The sequence below is a fragment of the Nelumbo nucifera genome, chromosome 5 (assembly GCF_055504915.1).
Source record: "Nelumbo nucifera cultivar China Antique chromosome 5, China Antique-T2T, whole genome shotgun sequence".
In the NCBI taxonomy this organism is placed as follows: Eukaryota; Viridiplantae; Streptophyta; class Magnoliopsida; order Proteales; family Nelumbonaceae; genus Nelumbo; species Nelumbo nucifera.
The window spans coordinates 815,826-837,450 of record NC_142653.1 but is presented as its reverse complement, the minus strand read 5'-3'; the positions used below and the strand labels follow the sequence as shown (position 1 = coordinate 837,450).

General features: G+C 38.0%; 1 protein-coding gene across 1 annotated transcript in view; it reads left to right on the top strand.

Annotated features, from left to right (window-relative positions):
• Window positions 1-21,358, top strand: part of LOC104603821 (SEC7-like guanine nucleotide exchange family protein) — a 36,234-nt gene extending 14,876 nt beyond the window's left edge. The window contains exons 3-11 of the mRNA XM_010267980.3: window positions 7,103-7,433; window positions 8,123-8,545; window positions 9,014-9,306; window positions 9,728-10,001; window positions 11,259-11,764; window positions 11,859-12,180; window positions 18,814-19,174; window positions 19,482-20,170; window positions 20,577-21,358. Coding sequence (XP_010266282.1) covers window positions 7,103-7,433; window positions 8,123-8,545; window positions 9,014-9,306; window positions 9,728-10,001; window positions 11,259-11,764; window positions 11,859-12,180; window positions 18,814-19,174; window positions 19,482-20,170; window positions 20,577-21,182 — 3,805 coding nt within the window. The 3' untranslated portion in view covers window positions 21,183-21,358. The remainder of the gene's footprint in view (window positions 1-7,102; window positions 7,434-8,122; window positions 8,546-9,013; window positions 9,307-9,727; window positions 10,002-11,258; window positions 11,765-11,858; window positions 12,181-18,813; window positions 19,175-19,481; window positions 20,171-20,576) is intronic.
• The last annotated feature ends 267 nt before the right edge of the window (window positions 21,359-21,625 follow it).

Sequence of the window (21,625 nt, the reverse complement as noted above, 5' to 3'; positions counted from 1 at the left end):
GGATGGGTTTACAAGGGTGTTGACCAAAATGTATGGCCCTGACAAGTATAGAGAATGGAATAAAATGTGGGAGGAACTTTATGATATAGGTTGTGGGAAGGTCCCTAGTGTTTGGGGAGAGACTTCAATGTGATAAGGTGCACCCATGAAGCAAACAACCCTAGGCAATAGATAACTACTAGCATGAGAAAATTCAACCAATTCATAAACGATTGAATTGAAGGAGCCTCCCCTCCTACAAAGCTAAGTACACTTGGTTCAATCCCCAAACTAACCCAATTTGCTCCAAAATTGATAGGCTTATGTTTACACTGACTGGAAGGAACATTGGGGAGGGTTAGATTGTATAACTTTCCTTTGCCTCATGTTTGACCATTGGCGATTGGCATACATTAGGAGGGATTGAGGCAGGGAGGTCCAACCCCTTTTTTAGGCTTGAGAATATGTGGCTTTTTCACCTAGGTTATGTCTATAAAATAAAGGAATGATGGGAAGATTGTCATTCTATGGCATGTTGGAAGGGTTTGAGTTTTCTTAAGAAATTGCAAAGGCTAAAAGAAAAGGTAAAGGAGTGGAACTTAGTGAATTTTGAGTGTATTGGTGCAAAAAAAGGGAATTAATCGACCAAATTGAGAAGTTGAACTTGAAAGAATCTCAAAATGATTTTTAGGAAGAGGATAGGGAAAGGAGGGAACTGAGGAAACGATTAGAAGATGTCTTACACAAGGAGGAAATATCTTGGAGGCAGAAATTGAGGTATAAGTGGATCAAAAAGGTGATGCTGATACAAAATTCTTTCATGCAGTGGCTAATGGAAGGCATAAGAGCTTTGTGGCTAGTTTGGAGGTAGATGGAGTTGCCATGAATAGGCAGGAAGATATTGCCAAGGCCTTTGTGGGGCCCTTGGCTGAAAGGCCTTTGGTGGAAGGGGAACTAATGGATGCTTTCATTGAATTTTTGACAGGGGATCATAAATTTAGGACTAAATGCTACCTTCTTAATTTTGGTTCCTAAAAGGCCTAGAGGTAATCAATCTAAAGACTTTAGACCCATCAACTTGGTGCATGGCCTCTATAAAATCATTACCAAATTCTTGTCATTGAGGATTAAAAAGGTCCTTCCTTCCATTACTATGCGTAATCAAGGAGCCTTTGTTCAAGGTAGGTAGGTTACAAACCAAACCCTTATGGCAAATGAATGTGTGGAAGACGAGAAAATCGAGAACCAAGGATGTGATTTGTAAGCTAGATGTAGAGAAGGCTTATGATTTGGTGGATTGGTCTTTTTTGGTGGAGCTTCTGAGGAGATGTGGATTTGGGGATTGGTGGTGTTAGTGATGGAACAATGGTGGATTTCTTCTCAACTTGTAAAGGTCTCGGGCAAGGTAACCTCTTATCCCCCTTTTACATTCTTAGCAGATGTGTCAATAGGTTAATCTTAAGAGTAGAGAGAAGACAATTGATAAAAGGTTGGGAAGTTGGGAGGGAAATTGTAATAATCACCCATTTATAGTTTGCAAATTATATAACTCTTTTTTGTGATGGGAGTGATGTACATTATATTAAGAACTTGAGGTTAGTTGTACAGCTTTTTGAAAGAACATCTAATTTCAAGGTCAATTTTGAAAATAGTTGTTTAGTCGGGGTGGACTTGGAGAAGGGGAAGGTAGAAGAATTTGCTAGGATTGTAGGTTGTGAGGTATCTTCTTGGGCACTAAAATTCTAGATACTTGCTTTAGGTGCTAATGCAAGAGAGTGTAGGTTTTGGGCCTCGGTTATAGAAAGCTTTTCTAAGAAGTTGGTATTGTGGAGGATAGATTACATTTCCCTAGAAGGAAGAATCACTTTAATAAAGTTCACTCTAGCCAACCTTCCAATTTACTTCCTCTTGGTCTTCAGGATTCCTAGGAGGGTGGGAAAAGAGGTCGAAAAGATAATGTGAAACTTTCTGTGGGAATCAAGGGAGGAGAAAAAAGATTATTTGGTAAATTGGAAGGTGGTCTACAAGAGTAAAATATAGGGAGTCCTAGGGATAGGTAGCTTAGACAAGAGGAACTTGGCCTTGCTTGGGAAATGGTTATAGAGATTTTGATCGACAGGGATAAGTTGTGGCATAAGGTAATTTTAAGCATTCATGGGTACGGGGACAAAGGATGGGATGTTGGAGTGTCTGCCAAGGCAACTCTAGCCTCCCCTTGGAAGGCTATCCATGCCATTCTTTTGAGTTTCCTCTCTTGTATCAAGTACAATGTTTGTTTTGGTAATCAAGTAAAAATTTGAGAACGTATTTGGATTGTACAATCACCTTTGAAAGATCAATTTCCATCATTATATGCTTTATCTTCTTTCTAAGGGGAATTTGTGTCAAAGTTCATTACACCTTCGAACTCACATTCTAATTTTGATTGCGACTTGGGTTTTCGATGAGGTGTAAGGGACTCTGATGTACCAAATGTACTTAGAGTTCTTCAAATTCTTGAAGGGGTGTTTTTTTGTCCCCTTAAACATGACTCTAGGATTTGGACTCCATCTTCCTTTGGCTCTTTCTCTTGTACTTGCTTCTTTGAGGTCCTCTTACACCTGTCTGTAATTGCATATCCTTTCCTTGTGAGCGAGATTTGGTATAGACCGATCGTCAAAGAATCGGGGCTTTTTGTTGGGAGGCTTTCCATGAGAAAATTAACAATTGTGACCTTCTACAGAAAAGGATACCTATTTTTTGCCTTTCTCATTCTTGGTGTTTTCTTTGCAAAGGTATTTGGGATTTGTTTTTGTCTCTATTTGGTTGTAGGTGGTCAAATCTTTCTGGCTTGTCAGATCTCTTCGCACATTCTATTTTCAGGTGGTCAAAGAGGGGGAGGGGATCTTGTGGAAATGTACTAGAGCAGCAATATTATGGGCAGTTAGGGAGGAAAGGAATGCTCGAATTTTCAAAGAAAAAGAAAGAGCTCTAGAAGCAGCAATAATAGAGTACATCACTGTTACAGTAGCTCATTGGGCCAAGTCCTTGGACAGTTTCTCAGCTGTTTTGGTAGAGGACATTATGAGAAAATGGTGAGATGTGGTGGGCACTTCTACAAAAAATAATTTGACTTGCAAATTCTGGACTCCCCCAATCGAAGGTTTCATCAAGCTCAACTTCAATGCCAGCAGTAGGGGAAATCCAGGACCTTCAGGGATTAGAGGCATTTTTAGGTATGTGATAGGGATCTTTTAGTGGCACTATTTTCAACACCTATTGGAGTAGGAGATTCTTTAAGGGTGGAGGTTATGGCTGTTATGGAAGGGGTACAAAGAGCAAGAATGATGAATGTAAATAATCTCATTATTGAGGGAGACTCTAAATTGGTGATGGAGTGATTGAAGAGTTGGGGGGGGGGAGGCCTATGGCAGTATAGAAATGATATAAAAATGTTCCTATGTCTGACTAGAGTGATGGAGGTGTGATTTCAATGGGTTCAAAGGACAGCCAACAGAATGGCTGATGGACTAGCCAAGCAAGGGGTGGGGAGGGAGAAAATCTTTTGGGCACAGTTGTAAGGAAAGCTGTTTTGGGAGATACAAACTTGTCATCTCTCCCACTGATGCTCTTAATATATACCTTTTAATTTGCATTAACAAAATTCTCAGTTATTGATAAAAAAATAAATTTAACTAGTTTCTCATTCCTATGGAGGAACTATTAACTGACATGTTAGTCAGTCAAAATAAGACATAACTTGACAATTTGGACCTAGATGGAGGAAATGAATGATGGGTTATTGGAATGGTGTTCATTTTTTATTCTATTAAATGCTTCAATCAATGGTTTCTTTGCAGCAAAATGAAGTTTTAGGCAGGGTGACCCTTTCTCCCCTTTCCTTTCTATATTGGAAGCTTAGGTCCCATTTACTCCAAAGGATTGATTCTTTTGATTCTCACGATCCTCTGGATGAGAATGGTGTTTGGTGGTTCCATTTATCAAAATCTCATACAATTCTGGATGGGAAAATTGGGCCTGGAGCGCACTTCTCAGAAGTGAAAGAATTTCACTTCTGAGAATGAGGATTTTTGAAAAACAATTCTCACTACATCCCCTTTAAAATAACAAACACATATTTACATGTTCCACGTGAGAAGAGGTGTATTGTTGTAATTTCACATGAAATCAGAACATTCAAAGGAGAAGGAAAGCCTAATCCCTATCATCCAAACGTTTCTCTTCTACTATTCTCCTTCTTCCTCAGTGGCTCAAACCATGTTTGTTCTCTTCTTTGGTGAACATTCAACTTGCTACCACCAAGCTTTGGACAACTTACCATCGTGGGGTTTAGGTTCTCTTGCACTCTCGGCACCAAGCTCTGACCATTTGAAAATGGTGTTTTTGTTTTCGTGCACAATGCACAAATTGGCATCACCAAGCTCCAACCATCTGTTTCTATCTACAAATGGCCTTTTTATTAAGCTCTAGTGCACAATGCACAAATCTGTTAATGGGTATGCAGAGTATCAGTTTGCTGCAAGTTCAAATAAAGAAGCCCAGGCTGTCGAATGATCAAATCGACACCACCAAAACTGCTCCAGGAAAAGGATAGTTCTTTCGATCTCTTTGAGTGATTTATGGCAGAACACCTTGGTGAGATTGACATTGTTGAGAACATGAGCTAGCTCTTGACGGGGAATTCCATAATCAAGCAACAAAGTAACCTTCCTGAGAAAACCAATGAAGAATTGGGGATCTATAACAGTTAAAAGACGTTTGAGCTTTAAGGGTTTGATCTGATCTTCCAACTCATCCTGAACAAAGCAGAGCAGCGGACCAATTTCTTCTGCTGTTAGTACATCAGGATGTTTGGTAATCAAGCGATAGAGAGAAAAGCCATCAATCCCAACGGAACACAGGGAAAGAAGTTGGGTGCGAAGGAATTCCAAAGATGCAGACCTGAAAAGTGGATTTTTGTGGAAGAGAACTTTGGCTTCTCTCTCTTCAAGGCCAATTTCTTGAAAGAAGGGGAAATACAATAGGAAGGCTGAAACAAATAAATATGAGTTTGGGTATTTTTCTGGTTTTTATCGGAGAGGTATTGTTGGATTCATAGCATACAGAAACTGTATAATGTTACTATTCCCATTTCTGTCAAGTGACTGGAGAATAAGGTGTTGCTGCCGCTGCATAGGATCACCATTTGTTGAGACTTGAGAATATCGAAACTCCATTGCAGCTGATAAGGGTTTTTGCTGCTAACCGGTTCTTCTCCAATCACAGTTTTGTCTTCAAATGTGAATTTCTCATTCAACTTTCAGCTCCATACCAATCCATTGACAGGTTTACATGGAAGGGAGATGAAGAAATTTGGATCTCTAATGACAAATAGGTACTAGCTGCAACAGGATAAGAGAAAGCCCCAAAGTTTACTCTTATAAAAAAACAAGTTTATTCATTGCCAGTTAGACTATTAGAGAAATGAGAATCAACATTCTAATTCCGAGAAATGAGAATTAGAGCTTATACCAAACACCTATACAGTTTCTTAGAATAAAAAAAATCCAGAATCCATTCTTTTCTGGATGGATTTTGAGGATGAGAAACAGGAGAATTGATGCCAAATGGGGCCTTGTGTTCTTAGCAGATTTGATGTGTAGGACATCTAGTATGTGATTTCTGGAAGGCTTCAGAGTGGATAGAGATGAAGTGGTTTTTTTCTCATTTTAAAATACTTAATACTTCCGGGCCCATGAATTATTTATGAGAAAATGGTCGGGGGAATTAAGAGCTCGAGTTCAATGTATGCAAAGGGACGCAAACGGTTTGTCAAATGCTTTAGCCAAACAAGGGGTTAAGAGGGTTCAGACTTATTTCGGGGGGGGGGGAGGTGGGGGTTGACTAAAAAGACCCAGATTCCTAGCTTGTTTAGATAAAAAGGGTCTATATGGGATGGTAGATGGGCTTAGCAGGGTTCAATTCAATTAGGTGCTTGACACTGGTTTTTACAGTTTACACATTCATTTTTACATAGCTTGATAAAGCAAATGATTATCAATAAAAGGAGTGCATTTTTCTCATCTTCAATTTGCAGATGGTTGCATTTTTTGTTATTTCTTTTTGTGAAACAGAGGGATGGAAGGTATCAATAAAGCAAATGGATTTTATCAAGCTCTGAAAGTCAGTTAGATCAAAAGTCGTTTAAGGTGGTGTTGATTTTTTAAAATGCTGGGATGGTTTTAATTCTGGGAGATTTTGTGTAATTGCTGATTAGATCAGTCAGCCTGTTCTGGGACTGATTTCAGCCTCGTGTGTGTATTTCCTTCTCAATAAATATTACTTTACCTTTTCCAAAAAAATTAATTCTGGGAGATTTTGTTCAGATGCCGAGGGGAGAATTGATTTCTTAAGGTTTACCCAGTGGTGTTGCTCATTGGTTTGGAGCTTGTAATGGTTGGTTGGGTTGTTATTGGTATTGTGGTGTGGACTATAATTGTGTAAGTGGGAGGGGTGCTTGTTTTTAGTCTGAGTTATTGCGCTGTTGGGATGTGGTAAGGCGTGTTTTTTTACTTCATTTTGTCTTGGTGATTGCTTTTCACCAAGACAATTTTTTTTTTCTTTTTTCTTTTCAACATTTTTTCTATTTACTATAAAACAAGTCATTTAGCATGGATTGCTTTGGAAGAAGAGGAATTGGATACTTTCATTGAATATTTGGGACCTTGAAACTATGGGACTGATTAGTTGATGTTGGGGTAATCTTCCATGAAAACTGGGGTTGGCCAGTTTTTTTGAATTTTATGCCCTCTTTCTCTTTGTTGTTTTTCTTCTTTTCACGATTACTAAGAAAGAGAGATTTATTACCAATAAAAAAAGAAAAAGTGGTGATGGGGCACTGGAACATATGAATCCCTCTCCAACCATGTAACAAGTGTCACATTAGAAGAAAAAGCATGTCCCAAGAGCAATTTAGTACTGTTGCTTCTAAACTGATAGATACAATGCATATGCATTTATCCACATATTTCTTTTTCTGTGTACATGCGTTCTGTCTTTTAATTGGTTATTTTTACTTTCATTTCTTGAAGCATTCTTTAATGTAATGTATTAAAACCCTTTTAATTCCATCAGATATTTGCAGGACTGTCAATGGCCTTCTGAAGACGGCTTTAGGTCCACCTCCTGGCTCTACCACAACTTTGTCTCAGGCCCAGGATATTGCTTTCCGTCTTGAATCAGTCAAGTGCTTGGCTGGAATCATCAAATCAATGGGAGTCTGGATGGACCAGCAGCTGCGAGTTACAGATTTCTATCCATTGAAAGGCCCTGAAAATGATGCATCAATAGAGAGCATTAACATACTTGGTGAAGAAGGAGCTGCTGTTGACTATGAGTTGCTCTCTGAATCAAGCTCTGAATTATCAAAGGCTGCTACACTTGAGCAACGCCGAGCATATAAGATAGAATTTCAGGTCTAGTATTATCTTACAATAAGAAACATGAACTTGTTATAGCTGGCTGCACATGATTTTGCACCAATTGTTCAAAGCCAGATTGGGCATGAAACCAGATAGCTGTCTGCTTCTAGTTTCATGCCCAATCTGCTTCCAGTTCTCTTGACTAGTTTGCAGTTTGATCTTTCTGACTATCAAAATGGTTCCAAAACTAGGAAAAAGGAATTTTGTCTGGTTTCCAATTTTTGAGGTTCAACCACTTGGTAAGATTACATGGACCGATGGAGGAAACAGAATCTGACATGTATACTGGAAGCTGACTCAACAAGGCAGAAATGTTAGCATTATATATATTTAAATAATTATCTTTTCTACATGGTAACTTTTTTATAGGAAAGATGGCATTTTTTGTGTACAATGGCTGTTCATTTATGTTAAATAAGAAGGTTGAGAGGAAAATGTTACATGGGAGCATCCCTCAAGAATCCATTGTGTCCAACATAGAGATTTCATCAATTGAGGAGAGTCCATGCCCAGTGTTATTTGCATTTATTGAGGAGAGTCCATGCCCAGTGTTATTTGCTTCCCTTTAATGGACCCAGAGCTATCATGCTCTTCTCTTTGAATTTATTTATGTTTTATATTTATTTATTCCTGCAAACTACTTATTTCCATTTGTAATGATGAGTGTATTGGATTAAATGCAGAAAGGTATTTCATTATTCAATAGGAAACCTTCCAAAGGCATTGAGTTTCTAATAAATGCCAACAAAATTGGTGGTTCTCCAGAAGATGTAGCTTCATTTCTAAAAAATACTTCTGGCTTGAATGAAACCATGATTGGAGACTATTTGGGCGAAAGAGAGGAGTTCTCTTTGAAAGTCATGCATGCTTATGTGGATTCATTTAATTTTGAAGCAATGGATTTCGGGGAAGCAATTAGGTTCTTCTTACGGGGCTTCAGATTGCCCGGGGAGGCACAAAAGATTGACCGCATAATGGAGAAGTTTGCTGAGAGATATTGTAAATGTAACCCGACTTCTTTTAGTCGTGCTGATACTGCTTACGTTCTGGCTTACTCTGTGATAATGCTCAACACTGATGCTCATAATAGCATGGTAAAAGACAAGGTAAGCTTGACGGAACTCTTATTGGATTTCGATCATGTAGTTGCAAGCATCATTTTTGGACGTATATCTCATGCAGCGTAATATTTCAACTTTGTTTCCTATTTCTAAGATCTTGTTGTCACTTATCTTCACATGCAAAATGTTCCCTAGAGATCTATTTGTTTTGGTTTTCAGGTATTCTTTTTAGGATAAAAGAATATATATTTTATGTTGCAAAAAAGTCTGATACTGCCCTTTGGTTTTTTCCATCATATTTTTTTTGTTTTCCTTCCAAAGATTTGTAAGAAAATTTTTAATTTAGATTGTAAAAATGTGTAATTTCTGTAAATGCTTGAGGAATGTCATAAAATTCATAGAAAGCATTAGAGATATTTGTCACAGATGATGTAAAGAAACAGAAATGGAACTTGTATTGAATCGATTTGAATTGTATTCTGACTTCATGTTTGTCTTATGTTGTCTCTGAAGATGTCTAAAGCTGATTTCATTCGCAATAACCGTGGGATAGATGATGGGAAGGACTTACCAGAAGAGTATCTGGGGGCTTTATATGATCAGATTGTGAAAAATGAAATAAAAATGAATGCTGATTCTTCTGCCCCACAAAGCAAGCAGGCAAATAGCTTTAATAAGTTATTGGGCTTGGATGGCATACTCAATCTAGTCACTGGGAACAAGACAGAAGAAAAACCATTAGGTGCAAATGGGGCTCTCATAAGACATATTCAGGAGCAGTTTAGAGCGAAGACAGGCAAATCAGAGTAAGAATTGTTTATCATTTTTATTTGTGCTATTTTTTTTGGTAAGTGAAGCTAGCATTTGCATAATGGGATGTGTTGTAGTGGGACAGAAGTTGGAGTAGAGCATACTTCAAAGTGTCATCTAGAAGATCCTGTAAGCATAACCAGTCAGCCATTATAGCTTTCCACCAGAGTATGCCATAAATTGGGCATGCAATAAATTGGTTATGTTAATCTGACCAATTGTCTTTTTCATGTGATCTCCTTGTAATCCATTGGATAGCAATCCTATCACTCCCATCCATCCCTTTGTAAAAATCCCTTTGCTTTTACACATGTGCCATGATGTCACTATTTGGCCTTCTGGTTGATATAATGGGCACCTGATTGTTGTACTTTCTTTTCAGCCTTAAATTGGAACTTCATTCCCATTGTATTACAGGTCTGTCTACTATGCTGTCACGGATACTGCAATATTGAGGTTTATGGTGGAGGTTTGCTGGGCTCCAATGCTAGCTGCATTCAGTGTGACCCTTGATCAGAGTGATGATAAGGTTGCCACATCTCAATGCTTACAGGGCTTTAGGCATGCTGTTCATGTCACTGCAGTGATGGGCATGCAGACACAGAGAGATGCTTTTGTTACATCTGTAGCTAAGTTTACATACCTTCATTGTGCTGCAGATATGAAGCAAAAGAATGTTGATGCTGTGAAGGTATGCAATTGATCGTATCATGTAATTGAGGAAAATATCTTTTTGCATTTTTCTGATACAAATACTCCCAGTCTTTTAATAGTCATTTGTAGGCTCACAGGCAAGGCAAGGCACATTTTGAGGGATGTGCCTCGCCTGAACCTAGGCACAACCTCTTTTGAAAAGCATGCACCTGGTGCCCCTGGTGCAACTTGTGCCTTAGCCCAGATATGTGCCTTTTTTAAATGTCTCTTTTGTTAATAATTTTGGTAGATTCTTGTGTGTTTTACACCTTTGTAATGCTTTATTGACTTCTAAAATAAGCAGAAAAAAGACCTATCAACTTCTAAAATAATGCTTTATCAACTTTTAAAATAAGCAGAAAAATCCTTTTAAATACCTGAAACCTTAGATCTTCCACTAAATAAGCAACAATATTGCAACTAATATCTGAGCCCTAACCCTAAAATATAATGGTATGCAACTAAAATCACAAGCTATTTGGGCCAAAAATTTGGGTTGGGGGGTGCCGCCCAACCCCTGGATGAACTTGTTTGTGCTTGCTTCAAGGGCCTTTACAGAGGTGGAGAGGCAATGTCTCAGGATTAGGATGGCAAGATGTAACTACTTGAAGTAATTTCAATAGGGGATAAATTAACACATTAAAAGTTTCACATGCTTGAAGCACTTTGGTAAGATCGACATATGTTTGCTTTTACTTCCACATTTTTACTTTGGCTATGTTTTGTGTAATTAAGTAATTTGAACTATTAGGCTTTTTCCTTTGATAGATGGCAAGCTTTTATTGAAATACCAATAGTCTTTTTAAAACCTTTGGTTTCTTTGAAAACAAAAGTTTGTGCCTTGCCATACAAATGTTATCCATATTGCACCTTGGGCTCTATAAGGCCCTTGCACTTTTAAAACAGAGAATGTTCCCTGGTTGGAGCAAATTTAACAGTACTTGAGAATGTTCATTTATTATCCACCCATACCATACAAATGGACCTGATTGGAAAATCCTTCATCAAATCTCCTGATTCTTTTCCTAACTGTTATCAATATTTTATGGACCCCATCCTAAAAATATCATAGATCTTAGGGGTAGGATTTCCTTATCAGGTTAATTTAACAAGGAGTAGGTGGGACGTGTGTTTTTCTTCTACTCATTTTCTTTGCTATGTGCAAGCCTCTGGACCACAGGTTGGTGGATCTGCAAGATCGAGGGCTAAAATTCTTATTTCTGTAACTTTCTTATTATATAATTTCTTTTAACAGGCAATTATGTCAATTGCCATTGAAGATGGCAATTACCTTCAGGAAGCCTGGGAACACATATTAACATGCCTCTCCCGATTTGAGCATCTACAACTGTTAGGAGAAGGTGCACCACCTGATGCTTCTTTTTTCACAGTACCTCAATCTGAAACAGAAGAAAAGACACAAAAGCCAATTGGATTTCCACACTTAAAGCGGAAAGGAAGTTCTATGCAGAATCCAGCTGTAATGGCTGTTGTTCGAGGAGGTTCTTATGATAGCGCTACTCTTGGGGTTAATACCTCAGGGCTTGTGTCGGCAGAACAAATCAGTAATTTTATTTCCAACTTGAACCTGCTTGACCAAATTGGAAATTTTGAGCTAAACCACATATTTGCCCATAGCCAGAGGCTGAACAGTGAAGCAATAGTAGCTTTTGTAAAAGCCCTCTGTAAAGTTTCCATGGCAGAGTTGCAGTCTCCATCAGATCCTCGTGTTTTCAGCCTTACAAAAATAGTTGAAATTGCGTACGTTTTCTTCCCCCTAGAGAAAGTGTCACGTAATCTCAAATTTGGATGGTGAATGCAGTAATAAAAATAATGTTTCTCTTTGTTTGTGCAGGCACTACAATATGAACCGCATCAGATTGGTGTGGTCACGGATATGGAATGTGCTTTCAGATTTCTTTGTTTCAGTTGGATTGTCAGAAAATCTTTCTGTTGCAATATTCGTGATGGATTCACTTAGACAGCTGGCTATGAAATTCTTAGAGCGTGAGGAGCTGGCAAACTACAACTTCCAGAATGAATTTCTAAGACCCTTTGTGATAGTAATGCAGAAAAGCAGCTCTGCAGAAATTAGGGAATTAATAGTTCGTTGCATCTCACAGATGGTACTAATCCGTGTCAACAATGTGAAGTCTGGCTGGAAAAGTGTTTTTATGGTATGTTTGCTGTTTTATTTTCTAGAATTGGAAGGTTTGTGACTGAATTAACTCTGGACCATACTTTTAAGAGCCAGCCTGGTGCTTGATGTCAAAGAGTCTGGGTTAGTTCAAATAAGCTGGATTTTGATCAACCAGGATTGTCCTAGTGATGTCATAATTAAGGAATTTGGTCAACCGATTTGAACTAAATTAGTTCTGTCACTTTGTTTTGCCGTTGCAGTTATTTTCTCTCTGATCTCTTGCTCCTGGTTGAGTTACTAATTGTATGTGAATTGGTTTCTAGTTCTACAACTCTATAGCATAGTTGTCAAGGTGTCTAGGTGAGTCTCGGGCAACAGTGGGGTGCCTACTCACCTAGTAACCTAGGCGATGAGAATGTTGTAAAATAAAAAGACTAAATTTTACTTTCGAGTTTTTTCCGAGAACAGTCAGTCTGGTGTCTGTAATGGCTGATGTTTCAGCTTTTCTTGGGTTGACTGCTTTTGTACTTTGGTTATCTTTTTAATAAATTTACCTTACCTTCTCAAAAAAAAAAAATCTCTTTGTTATGAACATAATATTCCCCCTCGAGACATGGCAAAACCATCATATCTAGGACAATAGCATTGCAAATATATTAATTTCAAACATTTTGAAAAATGATACTTATATAATAAGCATTTAATAGAGCAATTTCATATCAAACTAGCAACTAAAGAAGGCTATAGTTTTATATGATAAAACTTAAGATATAAAGTAAAATTGAAAAACTGACAAGGGTAGAGAGAGAGAGAGAGAGAGCAAAAAAGGAAACCTCTTTCTACTTCTATTCTTTATTTTCTTTTCTCTTCCTGAAACTCTTGAATCTTTTAAATTTGAATAGTAGAGCTTTAAAACAACATATAAATGATATATATAGTATATAATAGAATGTATTAGGCTATTGGCACACATATTAGTAACATTTAGCAATATGAATGATATTATAGGCGTCACCTTGTCATTTTTGTCACCTAGGAGGGCGTCTAGCTACCATAAGTCAAGGCGTTTAGGAAAGGCGCCCTGCCAAGGGTGCCTAGTTGCCTAGGTGAATGCCTTGACAACTATGTTCTATAGTACCGTCCACTATATATCATTGTCATGTTTCAGATACACATGCTTCATGGTTAAAAGTAATTATATCTTCATAATTCACAATTGAAGGATACTAAGAGTGGTTCAAGTACCAAGCTGATCCAGGAACAAAGGCTTTACTGTACTATTAGTGTTTAAAAATAGTTACTGGGTTATAAAGATTTGCTAATTGATTAAGACAGCCATTTGGTTTACCAATTTTCTATTTATTGCTCCCAATGCTTTAAAAGCACAAGGCGAGGTGCAAAAATGCAACAAAAAAATACAAGCTGATCCATACTAAGAGTGGTTCAAGTACCAAGCTGATCCAGGAACAAAGGCTTTGCTGTACTATTAGTGTTTAAAAATAGTTACTGGGTTATAAAGATTTGCTAATTGATTAAGACAGCCATTTGGTTTACCAATTTTCTATTTATTGCTCCCAATGCTTTAAAAGCGCAAGCGAGGTGCAAAAAAGCAACAAAAAAACCAAAAAAATACAAAAGAAACTAAAAAAAATAAAATATTAAAAATAATATTGATGAAAAATATTAACTTAAAATTGCTGAAGTTGTTATTGATGATATATATATATATATATATATATATATATATATATATAAAAACTTAATTTTAAAATAAATGTTTTATAAAACCTATTATTTCAAATTAAAATACATAAACATAACATGTAAAACACATTCAAAATGAAAATTTAAAAATTAAATCAAACATAACATATAAAACGTATTGAACCATGTAAAACTCCCAATCTCTTTATTTTTCCCCAATTGCATTACTCCAAATAGCTAATGTGATGTTAACTATTTTGCCTTCTTGATTCTACGAGCCACCTTTGTACGAAGCCCCATGAGGCAAGCCCAAACAAGTCCATGTTAGGGTCTTAAATTCTCAATCCTACAAAAATGATTTATAATTTTAATTATCTTTTAAAATATCTTTTATTAGGATGAATGAATGATCAATAATAGCAAATAGGGGGTCCTCAGAGTTTTGGTGAACAAGTGAAGTGAGTGAACCAGAGTGGAGTAGAACCCCTAGCCTATCCATTAGGTTTAAAAAGGAGCAAAAGGCGCAATCCTGTGCTGAAGTGCAAGGCACTCCAAGTGTGCACCTTTTCAAAATGCTACACCTAGGGCCTAGGCGAGGTGCATTGCCTATGCACCTAGGTTTTCCTTTTTAAATCACTAGACCTGCCTAGGTCAAGCAGCATGAACCAGGTCATGGGTTCTAAGTATTGAATACCTTGAGATGGAATTGAAATGAAATGGTTAGGAGAATGTTTTTTTTTTTTTTTGTCTTTTCTGTTTTTTAATGTGGATGGGAAAATTTGAGGGATGCATGGGGGGGGGGGGGGGGGGGGGGCAATGCCCCTAGCCTAGACTTTCCTTTCTTTCTTTATGAGGTATGCATAAAACATACCAAAGGCACATGCCTCATGCAAAGGGCATTTGAGGCATATTTTAAGAGGCATGCAAAAGGCACATGCCTCTAGCATATGCTTCAGTGCATTTTGAGTGCGCCTTGCCTGGATGTGCAATTGCCTCACATGCCTTTGAAAACATTGCTCCTTTGAAATTTAATTAGGAGACCTTTCCTCTTCAAAGTTGAGTTTCATTTTTTTTTTTCCTTTCATACAATAAAACATGAATGGAGTAATGAACCAAACATCTTAACATAGACTAGTCAAGAATGCAGCTATTTTGGGCATGATAAAGTTGCTATTTGGGGCATCATTTTAAGCTTTTTGTTTTTTGGTTGTTGGTTTTCCCATCATATTGTATTGATCTCAATTTTCAGTTATTAAAATTTTCCTTGCTGAAAAAAAGGCTATTAAATTGCTTGACTTGGTTTTTCATGCATTGAGTTATGGAAAGTGGAAACATTTCGCACATGCTGGAAATTTGGGATAAATCTCTAAAAAATTGTAGAAACAACCATCAATGTACCTTAAAGTATTGATTACATAACCAGTATAACCGTTTACCATGATACTTGAGTACCTGTACAAGGGTGCTGCGTTGTGATACTTGAATATGTAGTGTAAATTTCCTACCTGATACTGTATCCGGTCATGTCCTTGCTGTATCCAGGCCATCTGGTTGGGAGTAGTCAACTGGATTGTTTTAGTTTTTGCACACATTCATCTATATTTGTTTTATTTTTGGATAAAAATCATCATTAACCAAACTGAGGTTTTGGATGATAAAGAAGCTGAGGGTACTTTTGGGGAAAGTGGTAAGGAGCAGAGATGGGCATTAAGGAAAGAATTGGAGGATATTTTGTTCAAAGAAGAAATAATTTGGAGACAAAAGTCCAGGCACAAATGGGTAAAGGGGATAGAAACACAAAATTCTTTCATGCTCTGGCAAATGGTAGGAGGAAAAAATTTATATCAAAGCTAGAGTTGGAGGGTGTAACAGTTACCCAAGAAAGTGAAATTGCCAGGGGCTTTGTGGATCATTTCAAATCTATGTTTAGAAGACCCCTGAATGACAGGTTAAGATTTGAAGGGTTGGATTGGCCAAGGTTATCAGGAGACCACAAGGATTGGCTAGAAAGAAGCTTTGATCTAGAGGAAATAAGGGAAGTGTGTTTTCGATGGATAGAGCCCAAGCACCAAGTTCGGATGGATTTACAATGGCTTTTTATCAAGATTGTTGGGGCATTCTAAAAGATGATATAACTAAGGGTTTTTAATGAGTTTTATGGTAGAGCAATAATAAATCCAGGACTGAATTCCACTTTCATTGCTTTGATCCTAAATAAATTGGATGCAAGTTACCTAAGAGTGTTTAAACACATCAGCTTGGTTAATAGTTTGTACAAAATCATCACTAAGGTGCTTCTCAGAGGATTGGATCTGGTGAAGGCCTATGAACTGGTGGACTGGTCATTCTTATTGTAAGTGATGAGAATCTATGGGTTTGGAGATAAGTGGTGCAAATGGGTTCAAGGATGTTTTTTTTTTTTTTGAAAGGTAGAAAGAAAAGTGATTATCAGGTACAAGTAACACCAAGGTGTTAAGAAAACACCCAACCACCAACATCACAAAAGAACAAAATGCATCAAGATCTTAAAAGCGAGGGAAACCAAAGACAACCACCCCCAAACAAGAGCAAAGTTATTAATCATTTCAGCTTGTCCATCTCCTTGTTCCACGCCTCTCCTCCTTCCCTAATTGCGATCTTCTTGAAGCTCTCTTCCCTCTTGCTTCTTTCAAATGCTTCAAAAGCCTTTTTTGTGAACTCCTCTCCACCCCCCAAAAAAAGAGACCTAAGCTCTTACCCACCCTGACATCCCTATCAACCAAACATTCAATCTCCACCCCCCCTTCTCACCCGCACTGACTGATGAAGTCGCAATTAAGCCCTCCTTGTTGTCTTGAGCACCTCCCTCCTTGTCCCCAACCTCTGACCTCAACTCCAAACCTTCCTTAGAATCCACCGTCTGTTGCTGCCTGCTCATCTCCTTTAGAAACTTGGCATTTTGCTCCCTGGGTCTCAGCAATTTTCATCTTCACAACCTTGTCTTTTGAGCCTTTTTTCTTATAAACTTTCTTGAATTTATTAGTGGGACCAGCACCAACCAAACCATCTTTCAAACGTGAAAAAAATTTTGACATGTGAACAAGCTGGAACTTGCTTGGCTCTCTAATTTTCTTCAATGCCTCTGAATCGAGGGCATATCTTTCCTTAATCTCGGAATTCCTTCTTCTACCTAAATCAACTCCAAGCCTTCCAACTGGGACTTCAAAATGTAAGCACTCTTCTCGAACTTCTGACCCACCACTCTCCTCTCTTTTGCTTGCTTCCTCAGACTAACTGCTTGTTTTCAACCTCTTGTCTTCCCCTCCTTCGATCTCCTCCCCTTCTTTCCACCCCTTTTGAAAACTTTCTTGCCCCCTTACAGCCTCCTCCCCTCCTTTCTCTAAATCCATCTCCTTGCCCCACATGAGGCGAATCAGCAAGAATATCCACCACAAAAGAACTGAAACAAATAGTCCTACCTTTAAGCCATATAGCCTTTATCTGCTCCTCCAATTTTCCATCAGTTTTCTCCCCTGGAACTGCAGCAGCTTCACTGCACACAAAAGATGTCACTCCTCCACAGCTCGACTCTCCTTGTTCTTCAGGACCATCGTTTTCCTGCCAGAGCTGTCATAGTTATCAATAGCCCAAACCCAATCCTCCACCTTGCTGGTCCTGTGAAAATCCCTCTTTCTCTTTCTCCTCTTGAAGTGCAAAAAATTCATGCCAATGCCTTTACCTGCCTTTAAATTGTTACGCCTAATTCCACTGCAACCACTCTTCAACCTCAGTCATAGGGAGTGGTCTCCGTGGTGTAATTAATACATGTGATGTGTTGCAGAGAAAGACCTGGCTGATGCCTTTCCCCAAACAGTTGCTATCTGTGTCTAATGGTGAAACTGTTCATTACATTCTCATTTCCTGTTCCTTTGCTTGCTGTATTGGGGAGTGGTTTTTCTCTCTTTTTGGATGCAGGTGGAACACCCCTGACAGTTTGGATAGGTTGTTTGACACTTCTACTTTCAGGTGGCCAAAAAGAAGGGGAAGATTATTGTGGAGATGTACGAGGAAAGCAGTGGTTTGGACAATGTGGGAAGAAAGAAACCTGCAAATATTTGAGAAGGAAGTTTTAATAAAAGGGGTTATGGAAAAAGTGGCTCTCTGGGTAAAGTCATTAAGTTTGTTTTCAGACTTTACATTTAATGATATAATAAAGAAGTGGGGAACAATTGCAGCCTTATCCTCATCCAAGAAGAAAAATTTAAGGGATTGGGATCCACCTGAGTTAGGCTTCCTTAAGCTAAACTTCGATGGGAGCAGTTTTTGGAATCCAGGTCCGTCTGGAATTGGAGGGTGTTAAGAAATGAAAGTGAAGATATTGTGGGTTTGTATTCAGGCCCTATTGGAATGGGTGGACTCCATAACAGTGGAACTGGCTGCAGTGATTTTTGGAATGCAAAAGGCTTTGTAGTTGGGGGTGATAAGTTGGTAGTCGAAGGAGATTCCAAAATAGTGATAGGTTGGTTGAAACAGAATGAAAAGACTCCTTGGTACTTCAGAAATGAAATTAAAAAGTTTCGGAGATTTTCAAGGAATATGCATTTGGTAATTCAGTGGACTCCAAGATTGGCTAACAGTCAAACATACCAGTTAGCAAAACAAGGGGTTAACAGGGCACATTGTTTTTGGGCTCAATTATAAGATTAAAGAACTAAAGGTTCAAGTTTTTTTGACAGTCTTGAGTTTACCCTAGCCGAAGCTACCCATGATTCATACATGTTCTAAGTTCATTAAATAATAAAATTTGCTTCTATTACTGATAAAAAAAGTAATCAAATGTTCAACATCATTCATACTTTTAATAGTAGTAGTAGTTTTATTATTGTTGAACTGAATCCAACTCTAAGTGCACTTTCTCCTTTTCTTATTGTTGAAGAACAATTCAATTCTTTGAGACTTCTTGTCCCTCATGTAGTCTTATTTGCAGGTTTTTACAACTGCAGCAGCAGATGAACGCAAGAATATTGTTCTATTGGCTTTTGAGACCATGGAGAAAATAGTCCGAGATTATTTTCCCTACATAACTGAGACAGAAACTACAACCTTCACTGATTGTGTTAGATGTCTTATCACCTTTACAAGTAGCAGATTTAACAGTGATGTTAGCCTTAATGCCATTGCATTTCTCCGGTTCTGTGCTGTCAAACTTGCTGATGGCGGACTGGTTTGCTATGAGAAGACCAAGGAAAGTGATACATCCATTCCAGTAGTAGATGAAGATGCTTCAGATGGACACCCTTTCACAGATAAAGATGATCAGGTGTACTTTTGGGTTCCTTTGCTTACAGGTAATTTTGCTTTGCATGTAGCATCCAAGTAAATAGTATTTATGTAGCTGCTTGGTTGAATTGCAGTACAGGCAAATACCTGGTGAAACGATCTGGCATCTTATTTTTTCTGTTTGTTTTTTAATATATGAAGTGGTGTCTCTTCCTGCCAACCCTCCCTTAATCCTTTTGTATACAGATATTTTATTGCTAGTCCTTTTATCCACTGCAAACCTACTTTGGATATTTTTAAGAGTGTTACAAAAAAAATTTAATGAGTGTTCTGGTCCAAATTTTAATTCTCTCCTGCAAATGGTTTTTTCCCCAGGTTTGTCTAAACTGACTTCTGATCCCCGACCAGCTATCAGAAAGAGTTCTTTGGAAGTGCTTTTTAACATTCTAAAGGACCATGGTCACATTTTCTCACGCTCCTTCTGGATGGGTGTTTACAAATCTATTATTTTCCCCATATTCAGTAGCTTTCAGGACAAAATAGAAACTCAAAGTATGAATGATGACCAGTCTTCACCAAATTCCAGATTTCAACAACCTAGAATGGGAAGCATGTGGACTTCTGAAACTTCTACAGTGGCAGCACAGTGTCTAGTTGACCTGTTTGTTAGTTTCTTTGATGTGGTGCGGTCTCAGCTTCCAAGTGTTGTATCAGTATTCATGGGTTTTATTACCAATCCTTATTTGAATCGTAGCATTGGAGTAGCCGCATTGCTGCGTTTAGCAGGTGATTTGGGACACAGACTTTCAGAAAATGAATGGAAAGAGATCTTTATGGCCTTGACAGAGGTAGCTGCTTCAACTCTGCCTGGATTTTGGAAGGTCCTTGGAACCATGGATAACATTGAAGTACCTGATGTTTCTCAATCCTATAGAGATAGAGATGAATTCTTTTATGACCAGGGTTCCACCACTGATGATTTTGAGGATGATAGCCTTCAAACTGCCGCGTATGTGGTTTCTAGAATAAAAGGTCATATAGCTATGCTACTTCTTGTAATACAGGTTGCTCTCTCTCTCTCTCTCTCTCTCTCTCTCTCTCTCTCTCTGAATAAGTACAGGCAGTAATCATGAAACAGAGAACTGGTTATGGTTCTATTTCATATTTCTTGAGTTGTACAGACATAATGCACTTAATAATTTATGTTGAAACCAAGAGTCCTTTTCTGGTTCCTAACATACTGATAATCAATCAGTCGGTATTTTCATCTAAATTCTTGTGAGATTTTGATTGGTTAAAGTGTTTTAGGTCATATAAATTGCCTAAAATAATCCAAGCATCCAGGACCACAGGATTGTAAAGTCCATAGTTATACCTTACATTTCAAAATAAGCAAATGATATCTCAATTTTTTTTTCTTTCCTTTATTGCTTATTTTAATATATATACTTGTTTTTTTACTTGTTATAGGTCATAAATGATCTCTACAAGGTGCATCAACAATACTTATCAACAGCCAACATTATGATCCTTCTTGAGATGTTCTCATCTATTGCATCTCATGCCAATGAGCTTAGCTCCAAAACCGCCCTACAAGTGAAGTTGCAGAGAGCCTGCTCCATCTTGGAGATCCCAGATCCACCTGTGGTACACTTTGAAAACGAGTCCTACCAGAACTATCTCAATTTTTTGCGGACTCTTTTGATGGACAAGCCATCACTGTGTGAAGAGATGAACGTTGAAGCCAAACTTGTGGCGGTATGTGAAAAAATATTGCAGATATATCTGAACTGTGCAGGATGTCTGACCGAGCAGAAATGTAACCAGCCAGTACTACACTGGATACTTCCATTGGGTTCTGCGAAGAAAGAAGAGTTGGCAGCTCGGACTTCATTTGTTGTGTTAGCTTTGCGGGTATTGAGTGGCTTGGAGAGGAATTCGTTTAGGAGATATGTAGCGCACTTCTTCCCTTTACTGGTAGATCTCGTACGATGTGAGCACAGCTCTGGAGAAGTTCAACGTGTTGTAAGTGACATATTCCAATTAAATATCGGCCCTATTATAATGGATTTGTGATATAGAATTAATTTCGTGTTATCATGTTCCCTTAGCTATTTTATATCTTCAGCTATCTGTAGCGGGAGACCTTTTATTTTTTCTTTGTAAAGTATGCAGAGGCTGATCTCAGTCTTCTGAGTGTACAGGAAATTGAGCTAAAATATAATGAATATTCATCCATCTTCACGAGGGAATTTGTTAAATTTCCAATGGACCCAAACCCCAACCCCGAATCTGATATGGTTGAAGTTCTTCGAATTGTGCATCCCGACTTGCAGACCACTTGGCAATTTTTAAAATCATCTTTTTCAGGATTGGATTGGATCATGGTTCTTGACAGACCGGGAACCCTCCCAAAATCACCATTCAACATGTCTCAAATGAAAATTTTACCTTTCTTCGGTATCAAAATGAAAATTTAACCTGAATTCGTCGAAAATTGCATAAGCCAATTTGAGATA